General features: G+C 45.5%; 1 protein-coding gene across 3 annotated transcripts in view; it reads left to right on the top strand.

The window, feature by feature from the left end:
- GRB10 (growth factor receptor bound protein 10) overlaps positions 1–17,655 on the top strand; it is a 270,181-nt gene that overhangs the window by 213,949 nt on the left and 38,577 nt on the right. For all 3 annotated transcript variants that reach the window (XM_075558149.1, XM_075558150.1, XM_075558151.1), the window contains 4 exons: positions 3,645–3,760; positions 8,814–8,888; positions 10,789–10,926; positions 12,668–12,778. In XM_075558149.1, coding sequence (XP_075414264.1) covers positions 3,645–3,760; positions 8,814–8,888; positions 10,789–10,926; positions 12,668–12,778 — 440 coding nt within the window. The remainder of the gene's footprint in view (positions 1–3,644; positions 3,761–8,813; positions 8,889–10,788; positions 10,927–12,667; positions 12,779–17,655) is intronic.

Genomic DNA, 17,655 nt, shown 5'->3' with positions numbered 1-17,655 from the left:
GAGGTGTTTGCACTGCTGGGTTACTCTTTTCAGAAGGGGAGGGAAGGGATCCTGGTTTTGCTATGGAGGGTTAGTTTAGTACAACGCCTAACTGTGGGTCTTGACTCCATATGGGATTGTGCAATTGAATTTGGGGGTTGTGAAAAATTGGTAACAGTAAAATGTTTCTGAACAACATGTAACAATAAAATAATTAATTTAGAATGAGACACGTAATCTATAGTGTTTCTGACAGTGCTTTTCCGTGTTGCAAGTTTCTCGGGTGCAAAGGGTCAAGAGTGAAAAAGGTGTAAGAAGTCCTGGTAGCAAAAGTACGGTCATAGCTTCAGATAAGAATAAGAGAGCTGGGTCTCTTGGAATCCCTCTCGGGTCCTCAGCCTACTGATTATGCCCCATCCGTTTGCAGGATCCAGCTTCTTCCCAGTCAAGGCCCTCCCTTTAACATTAGACATCACTCGCGGTTGGGAATTCATGTGGGATTCTAATTCAGCCACGTTTACAGTAAGACTGTGGGCTTAGTTTTTAACAATATTAAAAATAGCTCCTGAACACAATAGGGCTTTCTTTCAAGGCACACGTGGCCACTGTTGGTTGTTTTTATGTAGCTCCATCTCTGGTACCAAATGTCGTACTTAGACGAAGTTGTCTGGAAGAGCAAAACCAATGAAGTGTGTTTGTGAGAATGTGGATGTGTGTGTGCATGCGTGCGTATAAGCACCCGCCCACCAACCACTGCTATTGTCTCTTCTGACTTGTACGGACCCTCTGGGACACAGTGGATCTGTCCCACAGGGTATCCAAGACTAAATCTTTTTTTTTTTAATTTTAACAATTTATTAGGGGCTCATACAATTCTTATCACAGTTCATACATATACATACATCAATTGTATAAAGCACATCTGTACAGTCCCTGCCCTAATCATTTTTTTCTCCTCTTTTCTTTTTTTACATTTTATTAGGGACCCATACAACTCTTATCACCATCCATACATACACATACATCAATTGTATAAAGCACATCCATACATTCCCTGCCCCAATCATTCTCAAAGCATTTGCTCTCCACTTAAGCCCCTTGCATCAGGTCCTCTTTTTTTTCCCCCTCCCTCCCCTTTCCCCCCTTCCTCATGTGCCCTTGGTAATTTATACCTCGTTATTTTGTCATATCTTGCCCTATCCGGAGCCAAGACTAAATCTTAATGGGCAATGACTTTCTTCAAAGAAGTAGTTGCGGGGTCTGAATTGTCAGCCTTGTTAGCATCCCCGTGCTTAACTCATCACGCTACCATGTTCCTTTAGTTTTTTTCTGCACAGACACAAGGACAAGTGGGAAAAAGATACTTCTAGTCAAGTCCTAGTTTATACATCCACAGGATCATTCTAAACCAAATGTGTTAAGCGTGTTCCCACAATCAGTGGATGGCTCATTAATTTGTCAGTCTCCTTAGAATGCCTTCAACAAAGAGGATCCTTTTTGTGCCATGAATTAAAAACTGGTTTTGAGGTCTGGGCTAATATCCAATTTTAATAATATACAAAAAGACTTCTTTCCAAGTCATTGAAGCTCTGCAACAAGTTTGCAAGGATGCTGCCCCACATAGAACAGCAATTTTTAGATGGATCAAGAATTTTAAGGCAGGTTGGGAAGATCTCCAAGATTAGCCAAGAGAGAGAAGACGGCCAAACTCATCGAATGAAAAGCCTGGCTGACGTCCAGACTGGTGGAAGAAGACCGTAGAACTACTGATGTGAGAGCTACGGAAGTGCTGTTGTGCATGATTTGTCATTTTCACAGTTAGGCAAATAATATGTCCTCAGCAACCTCCTGGCATGATGTGTGTCTGAGACATTGCGTGAAGATCAGCCAGCTCTAAAGAGCTGAGCTTTCCATCCGTTTGTTAGGCAACGTTTGCCAAACCACTGCGAATCATAGCCCAGCGAACTGGACACATACCAAGATCTGCATGAAAAACCCCTGCCCCGTACATGACAGATGGGAACATTCCCGGCTTGTTGCTAGTGCCAGGTCTGGCCCTTCCCTAAATTCTGTTAGCTTCTGGCAACCATAATCCCCCACCACCACACCCACCCACCCCCAAAATCCTATCCTTGGGGGAAAAAAAAATCAGGCTTTGAATGTGAGGAATCCTTTCCTGACCATTATCAAAACCAAGGCCAAGAACAGGCAGCGTCAGACCTTGCCCCTAAAGACCCTGTGTCTGTCCTGAGATTAACAGCCACTCATTCTAAAAGAGAGATTGTTTTTCCCATTCTGAGATCACTTTGGGTTGGGAAAGTTTTAGCTCTGAACCTCAGCTTTTACATCACAGGTACGTTTTGGAAGAAACTCAGTTGGACCTCAGTTGGAGAACTACTGCATGTCAGATTAGACCCCCCTTTGGTATCAACTGTAGCATTTCCTCTCCACCACTTCCACACGTAAAATCACCGTAGAGCCTGCTGTGGATTGGCTTTTAACAGGTTGGCAATCCCCCCACCCACCCCCACCCCGCCCCATAATTTAGTAAGTTTAGTTACCTGCTACCTCAATCATAATCATTTTCAGAAGACGCTTGGTAAGAGTGTGGCCATCAGACTGGAAGAGCAGTACGCTGCTTTGGAGCGTGTAAGTTCGTGGTGCTCCACATGGGCCCAGAGGGTTTAGACTGTGAGAGAGATCATCTTCCCAGAGTGGTGTGCTCCGTATTTGCTCTGAACTGTCATATACCGTCACTTACACCTGTGTGTGAACGTGAGACAACATAGTATCTTTTCCTCCCTCCCTTAATGATTGAATTGTCATAGTTCACAGGAACTTTATAGTCCATGATATAATTCATGAGAACGACCCCAGTATTTAGTTAGTGCGGGGTTCAGAATTATACGTGCTTTGTTTAGACATGGGTGATGTCAATGGTTGGTATGTTTTTCTGCCAACTGAAAGGTTGGAAATTCATTCCAGAAGTGCCTCAGAGGAAAGGCCTGGTAACCTATATCCAAAAAATGCAGCCACCGAAAGCCATGTGAACAAAGTTTTGTGCTGACACACATGGGCCTCTGTGAGTTAGAATCGACTTGACTGCAACTGTTGTGTTGGGGCTTTGTGTTTTCACTTTGAACGTACTGTCTGATCGGAACATCTCAGAAACTGTCGTCTTCCTGTGTTACATTCCAGCCTCGTTTCAGTTGGCCATGATCCATCGCTGGCCTTGCTCGAACACCCTCTGCTCTCAGCCACGGCGCTCTCTCAGTGCCCTTCCCACCTCCTTTTGTCCTTGTGTAATGTCCCAGGTCTCATGAACTGGAGCCATCGCCACTGTTCTGTGCAGGAGTTGGCATTTCTTAATTTAAGGGTGGCCCCATTTGTTGGGAGTCTTTTTGGCCATGTTTCCCCTTAAAATTTTGATGATACCAAATTTCAAAGATGTATAGAAATGTGAAGATGGGTCTGAATCCCTCAAACGATATCCTTTGCAGACCTTGTGTGCATTGGGCAACGCATTCGAGAGGGAACTCGGTTACACGTATTTCCAGAGCTCATGTTGGTCTCCCGTGCTTGCAGAGCAGAAAGTCATGAGTTGGGAAACTGCCTGAATGCTCCTGCCCGTCTCTCCTCTCACGGTCCCTGCTCTTCCTCTGCAGAGCGGTGCTTGGAAGATCACGAGCTGGTGGTCCAGGTGGAGAGCACCATGGCCAGCGAAAGTAAATTTCTCTTCAGGAAGAACTATGCAAAATACGAGTTTTTTAAAAATCCCATGGTGAGTATGAACTATGTGGGTTTGAGCTGTGTAACGTGTGAGACCTTGGGAGTTTCTGCTGAGGTGGAACAGTATCCGATTCTAAAATAACTGCCTTGAGATCAGGACCTCAGGCGGATTCCGACTGTTACAGCCATGGCTGATGATGCAGGGCTGTTGCCCCAGCCCTAACTTGGTACACTGGGGGGCGGGTGGGGGGTTGTTACATCAGAACAGATCTGGAGGGCAATTACGAGCCAACCCACTGGAATTGGAGACTGAGAAGAAGGGCAGTGCGCCTTTTCTAGACCTTGATGTCGGCAAGTGCATTGCGGCCCCTGCTCTCCAGTGGCAGACGCTGAAAGTGACCCACGTGGCCGCCCTCTGGGCGCAGTCCACTGCGGTTTCGGCCTCTGCTGCTATGCAACAATCACACTGTTCTCCTTTCCTAAGATTACGTTTCTAGAGATCATTAACCCTCGTACTTTTCTCCAGTACAGCCAAATATGACAAACTTGTGTGCATTCGAGTATTTTTTGTCATTCCCTAACTGAACCATAAACTGATTCAAAACCGTGCATGAGATTTGTGGAGTAGTGTATGGACTTGAGGATTTTTGTGTCTATTTAACTATGTAACCTTTGCTCACAATCCATTCCTCATGCTTAACGATATGCCTTTGGGACTGGCAAAAGGTTACTATCGCCTTCTACAATCAATAACGGGGGGGGGGGGGAGCGTTGGTCTCCAAGAGTAGCCAGAGGCCAAGCCTAGTTTTTCAGATACTTTGAAAGTTCTTAATTAATTGGAACCCAGTGATCAGGAGAAGAAAGACGTGTGTTCTCTGCAAATTGAAGAGGTTCTGCATTCTGAGGGGGCGAGGGGGGACAGTAGAGAAATATATAGGTGTGTTTAGCTAGTCTCCCTGCCTATTCTTTCTCCCTTGTGTGAGGAGAGGCTTGTGTGATGGGCCCTCAAGGGCAGCACCCACACCTCTCTGGGTCTACACTATTATCTGGAGTTAGGAGGCTGGCCCTGGTCAGCTTGGGGGGAAGGTCTGGGGATAGTTTTTGGCTCTGATTATTTAACTGCTCTTTTTCTCTCATGTAAGAAGTTTGATGACCACTTTAAAGTAATGCACCAGAAGAAGTTTATTTAGTTGTTCGCATAACTGTGTAAGCCTTTACTTTCAGGAATCGCTTGTCTTTATAATGTGTAATTATACTGTGTATAATGTGTGCCATGTAATATAATGTGTGGCATCACCTTTGACCACAGTACTAGTTGTAAGACAGGAATTCCGTATTAAACTCAAAGGAAATGGTAAGCCTATTTGATGTTTAAGAAAACCAAGTGTAGACTTTGGAATTCCTAGGTGTTTCTGTTCTCTGCTGGTTGAACGGTGGTGGGGTGGGTGTTCCTGTGTTTCCCATACCATCAGGGTTGCCCAAAGTGAACAGGTTTCAACGTTTACAGACTAAAGAACAGACTACCAGGAAGGAGTAACCTGTCCTGTTAGAGGACATTGGGTACTGAATAGAGGAATTAATCACTGAAAACACTATGGCTAGAAGTGAAACATTGCCAGTTACTGAAAATGTTGTAAAGAAAGCAGACCAGTATCAGAGACGGTGCCTGAAGGTGAGCCCCTCGGCTCAGGAGGCACACGGAATATGACCGAGGAAGGAGCTGCCGTCTCGGGGTGGAGTCAGCCGTAATGATCCTGCTGGAGGGAGGCTTACCTGTACGCCGTCCGTGCCTTTACTCGCAGCTCAGGCACAACGCAAAATGAGAGAAGTAGCAGCACTTAGTCATTGGAACTCTGCATATTCAAAGGATGAATCGAGGGAAATGGAGGCTGTCACAAAATGAAATGGAACACACCAAGGGGAATATTCTAGGTGTTAGCTGAAATGGATTGGTGTCGGCCATTTAGAATCAGAAAATGACATCATTTACTGTGATTGAGCTGATACCATCAGGGGGAATGTCATCCTCAAAAAGGACATCTCAAGATCTACCTTGAAGTGCAGTGCTGTGCGTGACAAGATAATGTCTATTCCCATGCAAGGAAAACCAATCAGTACAACTCTTTAAGTTGAAAAATTCTACCAAGATCTTCAGTCAGAAATTCAGTAAATATGCATTAATAATTCTTGGTGATTCGAATGCAAACGTTGGAAATGAAGAAGGAACGGTTATTGGAAATCCGGGTCTTGATGAGAGAAGCAAAACTGGAGACTGCATGATAGAGTTTTGCCAGACCAACAGCGTGTTCATAGCAAACACCTTTTTTCAACAACACAAAAAGGGACTGCATACCTGGACCTCTCCAGCCTGAATTCACAGGAATAAAATGACTACATCTGTGGGAAGAGCTGATAGATAAAGTCAGTATCAGCGCTAAACCAGGCCAGAGAACAACTGTGGAATAGACCACCAAGGGCTCTTATGTAAGTTCAGGTTGAAGCTGAAGAAAATTCAGACAAGTCCATGAGAGCCACCATGCGGCCCGGAGCCTGTCTCACTCAAATTTCAAAAACATTTCAAGAGCAAATTTACTGCATTAAGTGTTATGACAGAAGACCTGAGGAGCGGTGGGAGGCCACCAAGAACATCAGACGTGAGGAAAGCAATAGGTCAGTAAAAAGACAGGAAAGAAAGCAAAGATCAAATTGGAGGCCAGAAGAGAATCTTACACTTGGTCTTGATCAGGGGATGGTTAGGAAAAATGAGAGAAGGTATGAAGTCAATGAGCTAGATGGAAAATTTCAAAGAGCAGCTGGAGAAGACAAAATCAAATATTATAATGAAATGTGCAAAGCCTTAGAGTTAGAAAACCAAAAAGGGAGAACACGTTCTGCATATTTTAAACTGAATGAGCTAAAACAGTATTCGTACCTCAAGTTGCAATATTAAGTTATTCTATGGGAAAAATATTGAATGATGCAGGAAGCGTCAGAAGAAGCTGGAAAAACAGAGTCACTGCACCCAAAAGCACTAGTGAACATTCCGCCGTTTCAAAAGATCGCGCGTGATGATGAAGGAAAAAATGCAAGCCTTAACCAAAACCAAGGCTCCAGGAATTTATAGAACACAAACCGAAATGTTCCAACAAGCTGATGAAACACTGAAAGTATTCACTCCTCCATGCCAAGAAATTTGGAAGACAGTTACTTGGCCAACTGCCTGGAAGAGATCCCTGTGTGTGCCCATTCCAAAGAAAGGTGACCCAACAGAATGCTCAAACTATAGAACCATATCGTTGATATTGCACACAGGTAAAATATTTTGGCTTAAAATCATCCAACAATGGTTTCAGCAGTACATAGACAGGGAAGTACCAGAGATTCAGGTAGGATTTTGAAGAGGATGTGGAACAAGGGATATCACTGTCATATGAATCTTGACTTAAAGTGGAGAAAGATGTTTACTTGAGTTTCATTAACTATGCCCTCATTTGACTGTGGGGGTCATAACAAACCATTCCAGAGCACTTCATTGTGGTTATTGGGTGCCTGTACATGGATCGAGACAGTTGTGCAAACAGAACAAGGGAATATTTGTGGCTTAAAATCAGGAAAGGTTGGGTGTTCAGGGCTGTATCCCCTCACCATCCGTACTCAGTTTGTAAGATGAGCAAATCACCAGAGAAGCTGGATTTTGCAAAGAAGAATGCAAGATTGGAAGAAAGGCTTATTCACATCCTTTGATATGCAGATCCCACTGAAACTGAGGAGCGCATAAAACACTTGCTGATGAAGATCAAGGATTTCGGCTTTTAGGAAAGAAGTGTAAAGAAAACAAAAAATCCTCACAACTGGAACAATAGGTCACATGATAACAGAAAATATTGAAGTTGTCAAGGATTTCCTCTCACTTGGATCCGCCATCAGTCCTCGGGACTTCCCATGCAGCGGCACAAGACCTCTTTAAAGTGCTGAAAAGCAAGGATGTGACGTTGAGGACTTAGATGCACCTGACCCAAGCCAGGGTGTTTTCAGTCGCCTTGTATGCGTGTGACAGGCCCATTCCATGAAGAAGACCAAAGAAAACGTGATGCACTTGAACTGTGTGTTGAAGAAGAACATGGAAAGTGCCGTGAACTGCCAAAGGAACAACAAACAACTGCCCTAGAAGGCTGGCCAGGATAAAACACTCCTTAGAGGCAAGGACAATGAGGCTTCATCTCACATACTGTGGCTATGTTGTCAGGAGAGACTGGTCCCTGGAGAACATCATGCTTGGTCAATGGGCAGTGAACACGTGGAAAGCCATCAAGAAGATGGACTGACACCGTGGCTGCAGCAATGGACTCAAACATCATCACAATTGTGGGCATGCTGCAGACTGGGCAGTGTTGCCTTCTCTTATACCTGAGGTCTCTGTGTGGCAAGTCTCTTAACAACACCACCACCACTGCGGGATGTAAGGAGCCCTGGTGACGTGCTGGGTGAACCGGTAGGCTGCCAAGTGTCAGGTGGTTGTTTGATCCACTAGCAGCTAGCTCCGCAGGAGAAAGATGAAGCAGTGCTGCTCTTGTAAAAATTTTCAGAAACCTTCTGGAATCCTGTAAGATTACTGCCCATTGGAGTTGAATCATCGATGGTTTGCTTTATTGGCTACATGATATGAAGATTATAAAAGTACCGTCCTTCCAGGGGTGTGAGGGGTGATGCTGGGAGGGTAGGTTGGAAAGAGGGAACCGATTACAAGGATCTACTTGTGACCTCCTCCCTGGGGGACGGACAACAGAAAAGTGGGTGAATGGAGGCGTCAGACAGGGCAAGATATGACAAAATAATAATTTATAAATTATCAAGGGCTCCTGAGGGAGGGAGGAGGGAGGGGAAAAGAGGACCTGATGCAAAGGGCTTAAGTAGAGAGCAAATGCTTTGAAAATGATGAGGGCAAAGAATGTACAGATGTGCTTTACACAATTGATGTATGTATGGATTGCGATGAGAGTTGTATGAGCCCCTAATGAAATGTTTTTTTTAAAAAAAGTACTGTCCTTTTACATTTTCCAACTTTGAAGCTAACTTTTAACATTGTTCTTTTCCTATTTCCTTAGAATTTCTTCCCAGAACAGATGGTTACTTGGTGTCAGCAGTCGAACGGCAGTATTCCCCAAACCCAGCTTTTACAGGTACTGGATAAAAATAGACTTGTGCTGAATAGAGCTTGTTGACAGTAGACCTCCTGGAACTGGCGTGTGGCAGCATCCGAAAATTTGAAGAGGCTTCTTCCTTAGCCTTTGCTCCTAGTGTAATTTAGAATAACTAGGAATAAATGTTTACTTGGGAAGTCTGTGAGCCATCAGAATATTTCAAACTGAAACACGCACATATAAACAGGATACACTTAACTTTGACTTAAAAGAAGTACAAGTAATAGAGTCATAGAATAGGAGCTGGGAGATCCAGATGGAGACTTAAGGGACAGACAGGAGGGAGAAGCCAGAAGTGAGCATGTTCTGTGGGTCACGAGATTTCAAATTCATGGTGACAATAGACCCAGGATGGATCGCTGGTTGGTTTTCCTAAAATATGCTTAAAAGTTACTTTCTGTACACGGAAATTAAAGAAGCTGTTTTAATTGATTTCTGCTTTCTAAAGCTTGATCCAAGCAAACCTGGCCTTTCCCCACCCCCTTCCAAATGCTTCTCTACTTCCCACTGACCCCGCCTTCCCAGGAGTCGTGACTGGGGCGTGGACAAGGATGAATTCTGAACCTCTGAAAGTATGTCTCAGTTTACAGTGTGTTATGTGAAAGAATAAATATTTCTCTAGGCCCACTATCACTCTCCTGGTGGCTGCACATCTACAAGAAACTATGAAAATCCCGTTCCCTCAAAGTTCTGCCAATTGCCCTCCTTTCCTGCCTTTCTTGGGGACTGTGCGGTGGTTTTCAATCTCTAAAACAGTGGTTCCCAACCATCCTCATGCCGTGACCCGTTCCTACAGTTCCTCATGATGTGGTGACCCCCACCCCCCGCCATAACATTATTTTTTTTGCTACTTCATCACTGTTTTGCTGCTGTTATGAATAGGGCGACCCCTGTGTAGAGGTTGTTTGACCCCCAAAGGGGTCGCAGCCCACAGGTTGAGAAGCACCCCCAGCCTAAAAGATGAGTGCTCTGTCTAGTAGACCCTCCTGCAGTTCCCCCTTCCCACCTTAACTCAATCCACTGTGTTCGCCTGTTCTCTCGGGAATAGACAACGCTCCGGTGGTCCTCCGTGAGCATACTCGAAAGGAGCGACCTGTCCCTTCCCTCGCTGCTTGGACCGGAGGTTGCTTTGTGTACTTTGTGAGGGAACGTGACCATCTCATGGGATCAAATGTACTGGAATTGGGCGAACAGCTTGGAGGAGCGGTCTGCTTTTCCCATCCTACTGAGAGGGAGTCCCCTTCTCTCAGCCCGCCCCCCTGCCCTGCTCTTTCCTATACAGGAAAACAATTCCAGCATTTGTTTTTAAAGCCTTCCTTCCTCTGCTAAATTCCAGACTGCCTGGGGGAGGAGTTACCTGGAATGGTGGGCTGTTCTACACAGACGGGCAATTGAGAGATGCTAGGCTGACTTTCACACTTTCGGTTGGAGGGGCACATGGGTAAAATACCAGTTAGATGCTCTCCATTCACGGTGCTCCCGATGAAAGGCTCCTGGCACTGCCTCCTATCCTTCTGCCAGTGAGCAAAGCAGCCTGGATCTTTAGTACAAGACGCAAACTGGGGGAGGGGCCAGGGTTTAGTAGCAGCAGAATCCTCAAACCCTCTCGGGCTTAGAAGGAAATATATGACTTCACATTTTTCACCAATATTAGAAAAGTCCATTTGCATACATATTCAAATGCTAATCATACTGTGGACAATACCAGTTCAGGTAGAACTTTTAAAATTTTTAAAGGAAGAATGTCAGTTGATTTTTTTTAGTCAAAAATATCATTTTAATAACTCAGAAGATTTGACACTGCCAGCCACGTTGAGAGCATGCCAGCTTTGACGATGTATGTTAACACTTCTGAGTTTTAAAAATTCTTCTCCAACAGAATTTTTTAAACTCCAGCAGTTGCCCTGAAATTCAGGGGTTTTTACATGTGAAAGAGCTGGGGCGGAAGTCTTGGAAGAAGCTCTATGTGTGCTTGCGCAGATCCGGACTGTACTGCTCCACTAAAGGGACCTCGAAGGTGAGTCCCAAACAGCACCCACATCTGCACTGGGCCGCTCCAGGCGGTTGGCGCACTGGGCTTCCTTTGAAAATGCCGTGTAGGACTCACTGAAGTGCGTCTGTCTTACTGAACTAATTGAGTCATGCTAAGGTTCTCAAACGTATTTGGCTGACCATCCCCTTTTCCCGGGGGAAGGGGAAAAAAAAAACGTTACTCAGCGCCCCCTTGGCAATTACAGACTTTTATGCTGTGGCCCAGAATCCTGGATAAAATGTGAGTAGCTAACTCCTTCTGCAGCCCTCTGGGTTGTCCCAGCGCCCCCCAGGGACAGTATCGCCAACAGAGATCTAGCGGCTAAACTCAGAACCGCCTCATCGGTGTCTATTGGAGGTTCAGTGATAGAATCCCCACTGTCTATGTGGGAGATGTGAGTTCAGTCCCCAGCCTGTGCACCTGTCTATCATTGGAGGCCATGATGCTGAAAAGGCTTCAGCAGAGATTTGAAACCAAGACAGATTCAGAAGCAACGCGAGACCTACTTGTGAAAACTGTGATTCACAGCGGTTTCATCTACAGGCTTTTATGGGAATGGCTTAGATGTGGGAAATGCTTTATCCCATTGTACTTGGGGTCCCCATGAATTGGGGCAGGAACCCCTCGGGATTAATTATTCTTACACTTTCTCAAGGTGTAGGTAAGGACAAAGCCTCAAATTGCAGTAACCTGGATCTTGAGTAGAAGACGAAAAGTGGGATGGGGGCAGGGTTTAATCGCAGGAGAGGTACCGCTTCCTTCCTTAATTAGACAGTTGGCATCTAAGCTAGCCGGAAGGATGTTTGATATATGTTTGTATGGTCATCCTTATTACCATATTAGCTATCCATAACTACTCTGCAGTAAATTGCAATCCACTCTTATCCCCGGAGGGAAGCAGAGAGGTGGTACCTGCTGGAACCTCACAGAAGAGCAGGTGTGGGGGAGGCCTGCCATTTACCAGGGCCCTCCTTTCTTCCGGCTGCACACACGTTTACCCCTGTGTACACTCATGGGAACCCTGCGGTGGAGCCTAGAGAGCCAAACTTGGCCCAACTGGTACCTTCAAGGAACTTTCACACTTGGGTCTCTTCTGCACTGGACTAGGGCAGAGAGAAAATTAAGGAGGGGTGTGGACTGGCCTTAGGCTGGAGAAGTCTAAGGCCCTCTCCCGTGTCGCAGCGCTGTAGCATTTCAGAGGAGGCGTGGCCTGCTGCAAGAGCAGAGATGCACGCAATCTGTTGTTGGTCCTCACCTCCCTCCCTGAGCCATTGTCCCACAGGCCAAACCAGGGACAGTTTGCCTTCCCAGGGGGGATGGGCAAGTCCAGAAGGAGGAGGGTATGACAGGCTGTCAAGGTTGAAATAAAGGCACCAGTGGACCTGGAATTCATTAATGTGCCAAAAGTATAAGATTCTTACATGGGACAGTGTGATCCAAGTGACCTTCAAGCCAAGTCTTTTCTCCTGGGTTTTACTTTGAACATTCGGTTGTGGGCCTTTGATTTGGCAAATGTATCAAATAATTCCTAACAGTCTTACATCAGGAAATTGGGAGTTCTTTTGGAGTGAGGGAGCTTGCTGAATTTGTTTTTCCCTGGCCCTTGCTCTATTCCAGGGTTACCATGCTGGTGGGGAAATAGTTTTGTGTGTGTATGCTGCCCTCTTTGGGTGGCAATGTGAAAAGCCTGTGCTCTGTACTTAGACTGCTTTGTCTGCTTGTACAGGAACCCAGACACTTGCAGTTACTGGCTGACCTGGAAGACAGCAACATCTTTTCCCTGATTGCTGGCAGAAAGCAATACAACGCTCCCACGGACCACGGGTTCTGTATAAAGGTACCTCCACAGGAGCAATTGTGTGAATGCTTAGCATATGATTGTGAACTCTGAAACGAAAACAAGAAATTCCTCTCTCAACTGGCATCAAATTGATTTTGTTTTTAAGACAGAAACACAATTTTCACACCAGATATACACATGCACGTAAAAGTACTTATTGCAATAAGCAAGTAAATGAGAGCTAGTAATGAGCCTTTGAGTTAAAATATTTAATTTGTTGCTATGAACCATGTCAATAAAAATACTGTTTATTGCATGCTCATAATATATGAGTCCTTGAGCCAACAATGCAAGGACTAAAGAACGCTTACAGATAGTGCTGTTTGGTGGACCCAGTGGCTTAGTGTTGGCTGGCTTTGCCTCCTGAACTGGGCTGTGGCGAGAGCAGAGGAGGACACAAGTTAGGAGAGGAGACCTCCCAGTGCCCTGCCCCCTCTAGTCTGTCCTGTGCACATGCACATATGTATGTGCATATACATGCATGTGGAAGCATACCTTTGCAGGCAAAGACTGATCTTTTCCACTGGAAGAGTTGTGATAATGTTGATTATAATAGTAGATCATTCAATTGAGTAACTACTATGTTTGAGATGATCTGTGACATTTTTTTACATCCATTATCTTACTAAAATTTTGTAGTAGATGAGTTAGGCGGGGTTGCAAACCAACCAGCAGCTCCTCGGGAGAAGGACAGGACTTTCTATCCCCTTACACAGCTGCCCTCTGGGAAACTCAAAGGGACAGTTCTACTGTGCCCTACAGGGTCCGTACTAGTTGGCACCAACTCACGGGCACTGAGATGAGATGATTTTACACACACAAGGTCATATTTTGGTCTTTCTACACTTTCGTATGCACACACATATATATGGAAGAACTTTCTATCTAGAATCAATTTTAGATCAAGAAGGCATCCCAGGCAAATCCAATTCAAGACAATGAGTCAGAGGCTAGTCCGAGCCCTCTTCAGATTCGCGTACTCTAGCATGATGAGACAGAAAGGCACGTGGGAAGCAGGGAGATCACAGGCAGAATGGCTCCAAGGTTGGTGGAAACATGACAGGCGGCCACATGGAGCCGCCCCTGGAAGCTTCTTACCCAGAACCCCAGCAAACAGGACAGAGAAAGGGCAAGAGTGAGGTTCTCACTGACTCGTAGAGAGGAGGCATTACCAGGCTACCACCTGATTGATGAGTTGAACTCCATCCCTTCCTCCACTCAAGTCCGCATTAAATTGGCATAAAATCTAGACTAAATTATCGCCATTACCCAGGTCCTGTTTGATAATTTCCACCCATTTCTATTGGGCCTCCTTTCTTTGGGATTGCCATTAATACGAGTATGTATCTCTTCCAGTTGATTGGCGAGGCGTTCTTTTCCAAATGCCTTGGTGCAGACCAGCACCCTCTGCCTGCGCTCCATCAGCTTTTGAACACCTGTCCATTTGGATTCTGTCAGCCCCCAGAGCCTTGCTTTCCACTGATGTCTGCGGTGCGGCTCGGACTTCATCCTTCAGGGTCCTTGCCTCTTGATCACATGCTACCTCTGACGTGGCAGTGGCCGTCTGTCTGTGTGTTTCAGGGAGTTTGGGCATCTCTTGCATCTTTGGATGCTGTCTCCATCGTCAATTATTTTGCCTGTAGAACCCTTTAATATTGCAGTACGAGGCTTGAACTTTGTCTTCACTTGTTTCAGCTGGAGACGTGCTGAGCATACTCTTTCTCTTTGGGGGTGGGGGGAGGCCTTTGAACTCCAGGTTTGTCATGCACTTTGGTCTTTTCTTCCTGCCCTGTCCTTTGAAAGACCTTTTTTTTCGTTTCCCTCGTGTTAAAATCACTTTACTGGGGGCTCTTACAGCTCTTGAACCTTTTGCTTTCTTCCTGCATGATGGTCGGATGCCATCCCACAGCTCCCCGGCCTCTGTCATTAGTGTTCAGTACTCCAGACCCGCTCTTGAGATGCTACCTAAGTGGGATAGGCCCAAGTTCAAATTTTGTGTGCACTTTGTTTTAATTTTCTTCAACATCAACCTAACCTTACATATGAGCCATGCATGGTTTGTTCCATATTCAGGCCCTCCCCTTGTTTGGGCTTCTAGTCTTGACCTTCTCCCTCATTTCTTCCCACAGACATAGGCAGTTTGCTTTCTGTGTAGTTTGTCTGGCAAGTTCAGAGTGTAGCGTTGCCGTTTACATTGCTAAGGAAAAGTGGGTTTTGCAGCATTCTGTCAAGCGATCTCCAGCTTTGTTTCTGTCACCAAGACCGTGTTTTCCAGTTTCTGCCCCTTCCTCTTTGTTCTGAAGTTTTCCACGTCAGGCGCTGTAATTATCATTGCATCTCGATTGTGTATTTGATCAAGTTTGGATTGAAAGAGTTGGTGAGATTCGTCTTTGGCATTAGTGGTTGGTGCATAAAGTTGAGTAGTCGTTGGATTCATTGGACTTCCTTGCAGGTGTATAGATATTGTCCTGTCACAACAGCATTATCCTTCAGGATAGATAATGAAATGTGCTTTTTGGTGATGGATATGATGCCATTCTTCTTGCGTTTGTCAGCCCAGCATAGTAAACTACACGATTGTCAAAATGGCCTGTACCGGTTCATTTCAGCTCACTCAGTGCTTAGGATATTGATATTTATGCATTCCATCGCCATTCCAATTTCCCTTGGTTTTGCCCACGCATTCCATGCTCTGATGACTAATGGATATTTACAGCTGTTCCTTCTCATTTTGAGTCCTGTCCCATCGGTAAAGAAAGTTCCCGTGGGCCTTCTTCCATCCACACCATTATGGTTAACTCTGCATTGAGGCGGCAACACTTCCCAGGCTTTTTGTGTGTCTTCCAGCCTGAGGGACCCATCTTCCTGCCCTCTGGCTACCAGGGTCCCCACGGTGCTTTTCCTGTGGATCTCGGTGCCTGATCCTTCAGAAGTGCACCGGCTAGCAGGGAGTTGCACTGAAACGTTTCCACTGTGGGGGACTCGGCTCCCAGTGGTAGAGCTTCATAGCGATGTACAAGCTACCACCTTAGACTGTACCGTCAACTGACAGACAATTGGCGGAATGAATATACAACACCAAGAATATCACATTCATCAATGTTTGCAGCAGTACATCAACAGGGAGCTGCCATGAATTCAAACTGGATTCAGCAGAGGACATGACACAAGAAAAGTCATTGATGATATGGCTCTGCTGAAAGTACAAAATACCAGGAAGATGTTGATTTGTGTTTTATTGACAATGCATAGGATTTTGACTGTGGATCAGACCAAACAATGGATATCATTAAGAAGAATGGGAATTCCAAAACACTTCGTTGTGTTTGACCAGCTCTGGGAATACTGCATTGTTTAAAATGAGAAAAGGGGTGTGTCAGGGTTCTGTTTTTTCGCACATATTCAATCTGTATGCTGAGCACGTGGTCTGAGACCCTGCACTGTATGAAGAAGAACTCGGCCTCGGGATTGGAGGAAGGTGCTTTGCAGAGGGCGCAACCTTGCTAGTTGAATGATTTGCTGATGAATATGAGGAACTAGACATTTTAGTACAGATTGGAACTCAATGTAAAGACAACCGAAACCCTCCCAGCTGGACCAGTAGACAGTCTGATGAATGGAGAAAAAGTTGCCAAGAATTTCACTTTGCTTGGATCCACGATCAGTGATCATAGAAGGAGCAGTCAAGAAATCAGCTGATGCCAAGGGCTCAAGTAGAAAACAGGTGTTTTGAGAATGATGATGGCAACATATGTACGAATGGCCTGGACACAATTGATGTATGTACGGATTATGAAAAGAGTTGTATGAGCCCCTAATAAAATGATTATTTTTAATAAAAGAAATCAACCCTGCACTGCATTGGGCAAATCTGCTGCACAGGCCTCTTTAAAGTATTGAAGAGCATGGCTCTCTCTTGGCCATCGAAGGCACACCTGACCCAAGCCATGGGATTACCATTCTCCTCAAAACCATGTTAGAGTTGGACAGTGACTAAGTAAGATGAAAGAACTGATTCCTTTTAATTAACGTGTTGACCATAAATATTGAAAGTGCCACAGATTTCCAGAAGTGCAAATAAGTTTGTGTCCAAAGTAGAAAAGTTAGGACGTGCCTTGAAGCACCGATGGCAAGACACCATCTCATGTACTTTACACCGGTTCTCAAGAAAACAGTCTCTGGAAAGGACATCATGGATGGTCATGGTAAAAGAAAGATGATCAGGGAGATGGATTGACCCAGTGGCTGCACCAATAGGCTCAAATGTAATGATGGTAAGACTGGGCCAAGACTGGGCAGTGTGTCCGTGTGTCATACGGGGGTTGCCAAGAGAACCAACTCAACAGCACCTAAGGACAACATGCAGGTCAGGAAGCCAGTGAGTAGTTACACTTGGCTTTCAGTCTGTGTGCGCTAGCTTTTGAACCAGATCTTTTAGCCCCAAGCTCTAGGGGGAAGAGGCTAGCCCGTCCTAGACCGATCCCGTGGAGGAACTGCCAACTCCTAGTGAGCCTGTGCACAGCAGAGCAAAGTCCTGCTCGGCCCACGCCGTCTTCCCAGTGGTTCTTATGTTTGAGCCCGTGGTAGCAGCCACTGCGTGGATGTTTGTACCTATTTCGTCTCATGTCAAGTCATGCCCCATCAACGAGTGGACGTGCCAAAGGCCCTGCTCCTGAAGCCCTTTCTCCAGTCACGTCATCGTGGTCAACTCGACTTCTGTGAATGTCTTCCGACCTGACAGGCTCACCTGCCAGCACCGCCCCAGACAGTGTTCTCCTGAGGTGTCTGACAAAATGTCAATGATCTCTAAGGCTTTCAGTGGCTGACTCCTCCAAGGTGACAGCCGCTCCTTTGTCACAGTCTGTTCTTAGCCT

Source organism: Tenrec ecaudatus, chromosome 9, assembly GCF_050624435.1.
Source record: "Tenrec ecaudatus isolate mTenEca1 chromosome 9, mTenEca1.hap1, whole genome shotgun sequence".
NCBI lineage: Eukaryota > Metazoa > Chordata > Mammalia > Afrosoricida > Tenrecidae > Tenrec > Tenrec ecaudatus.
This window is presented reverse-complemented; position numbering and strand designations above follow the sequence as displayed.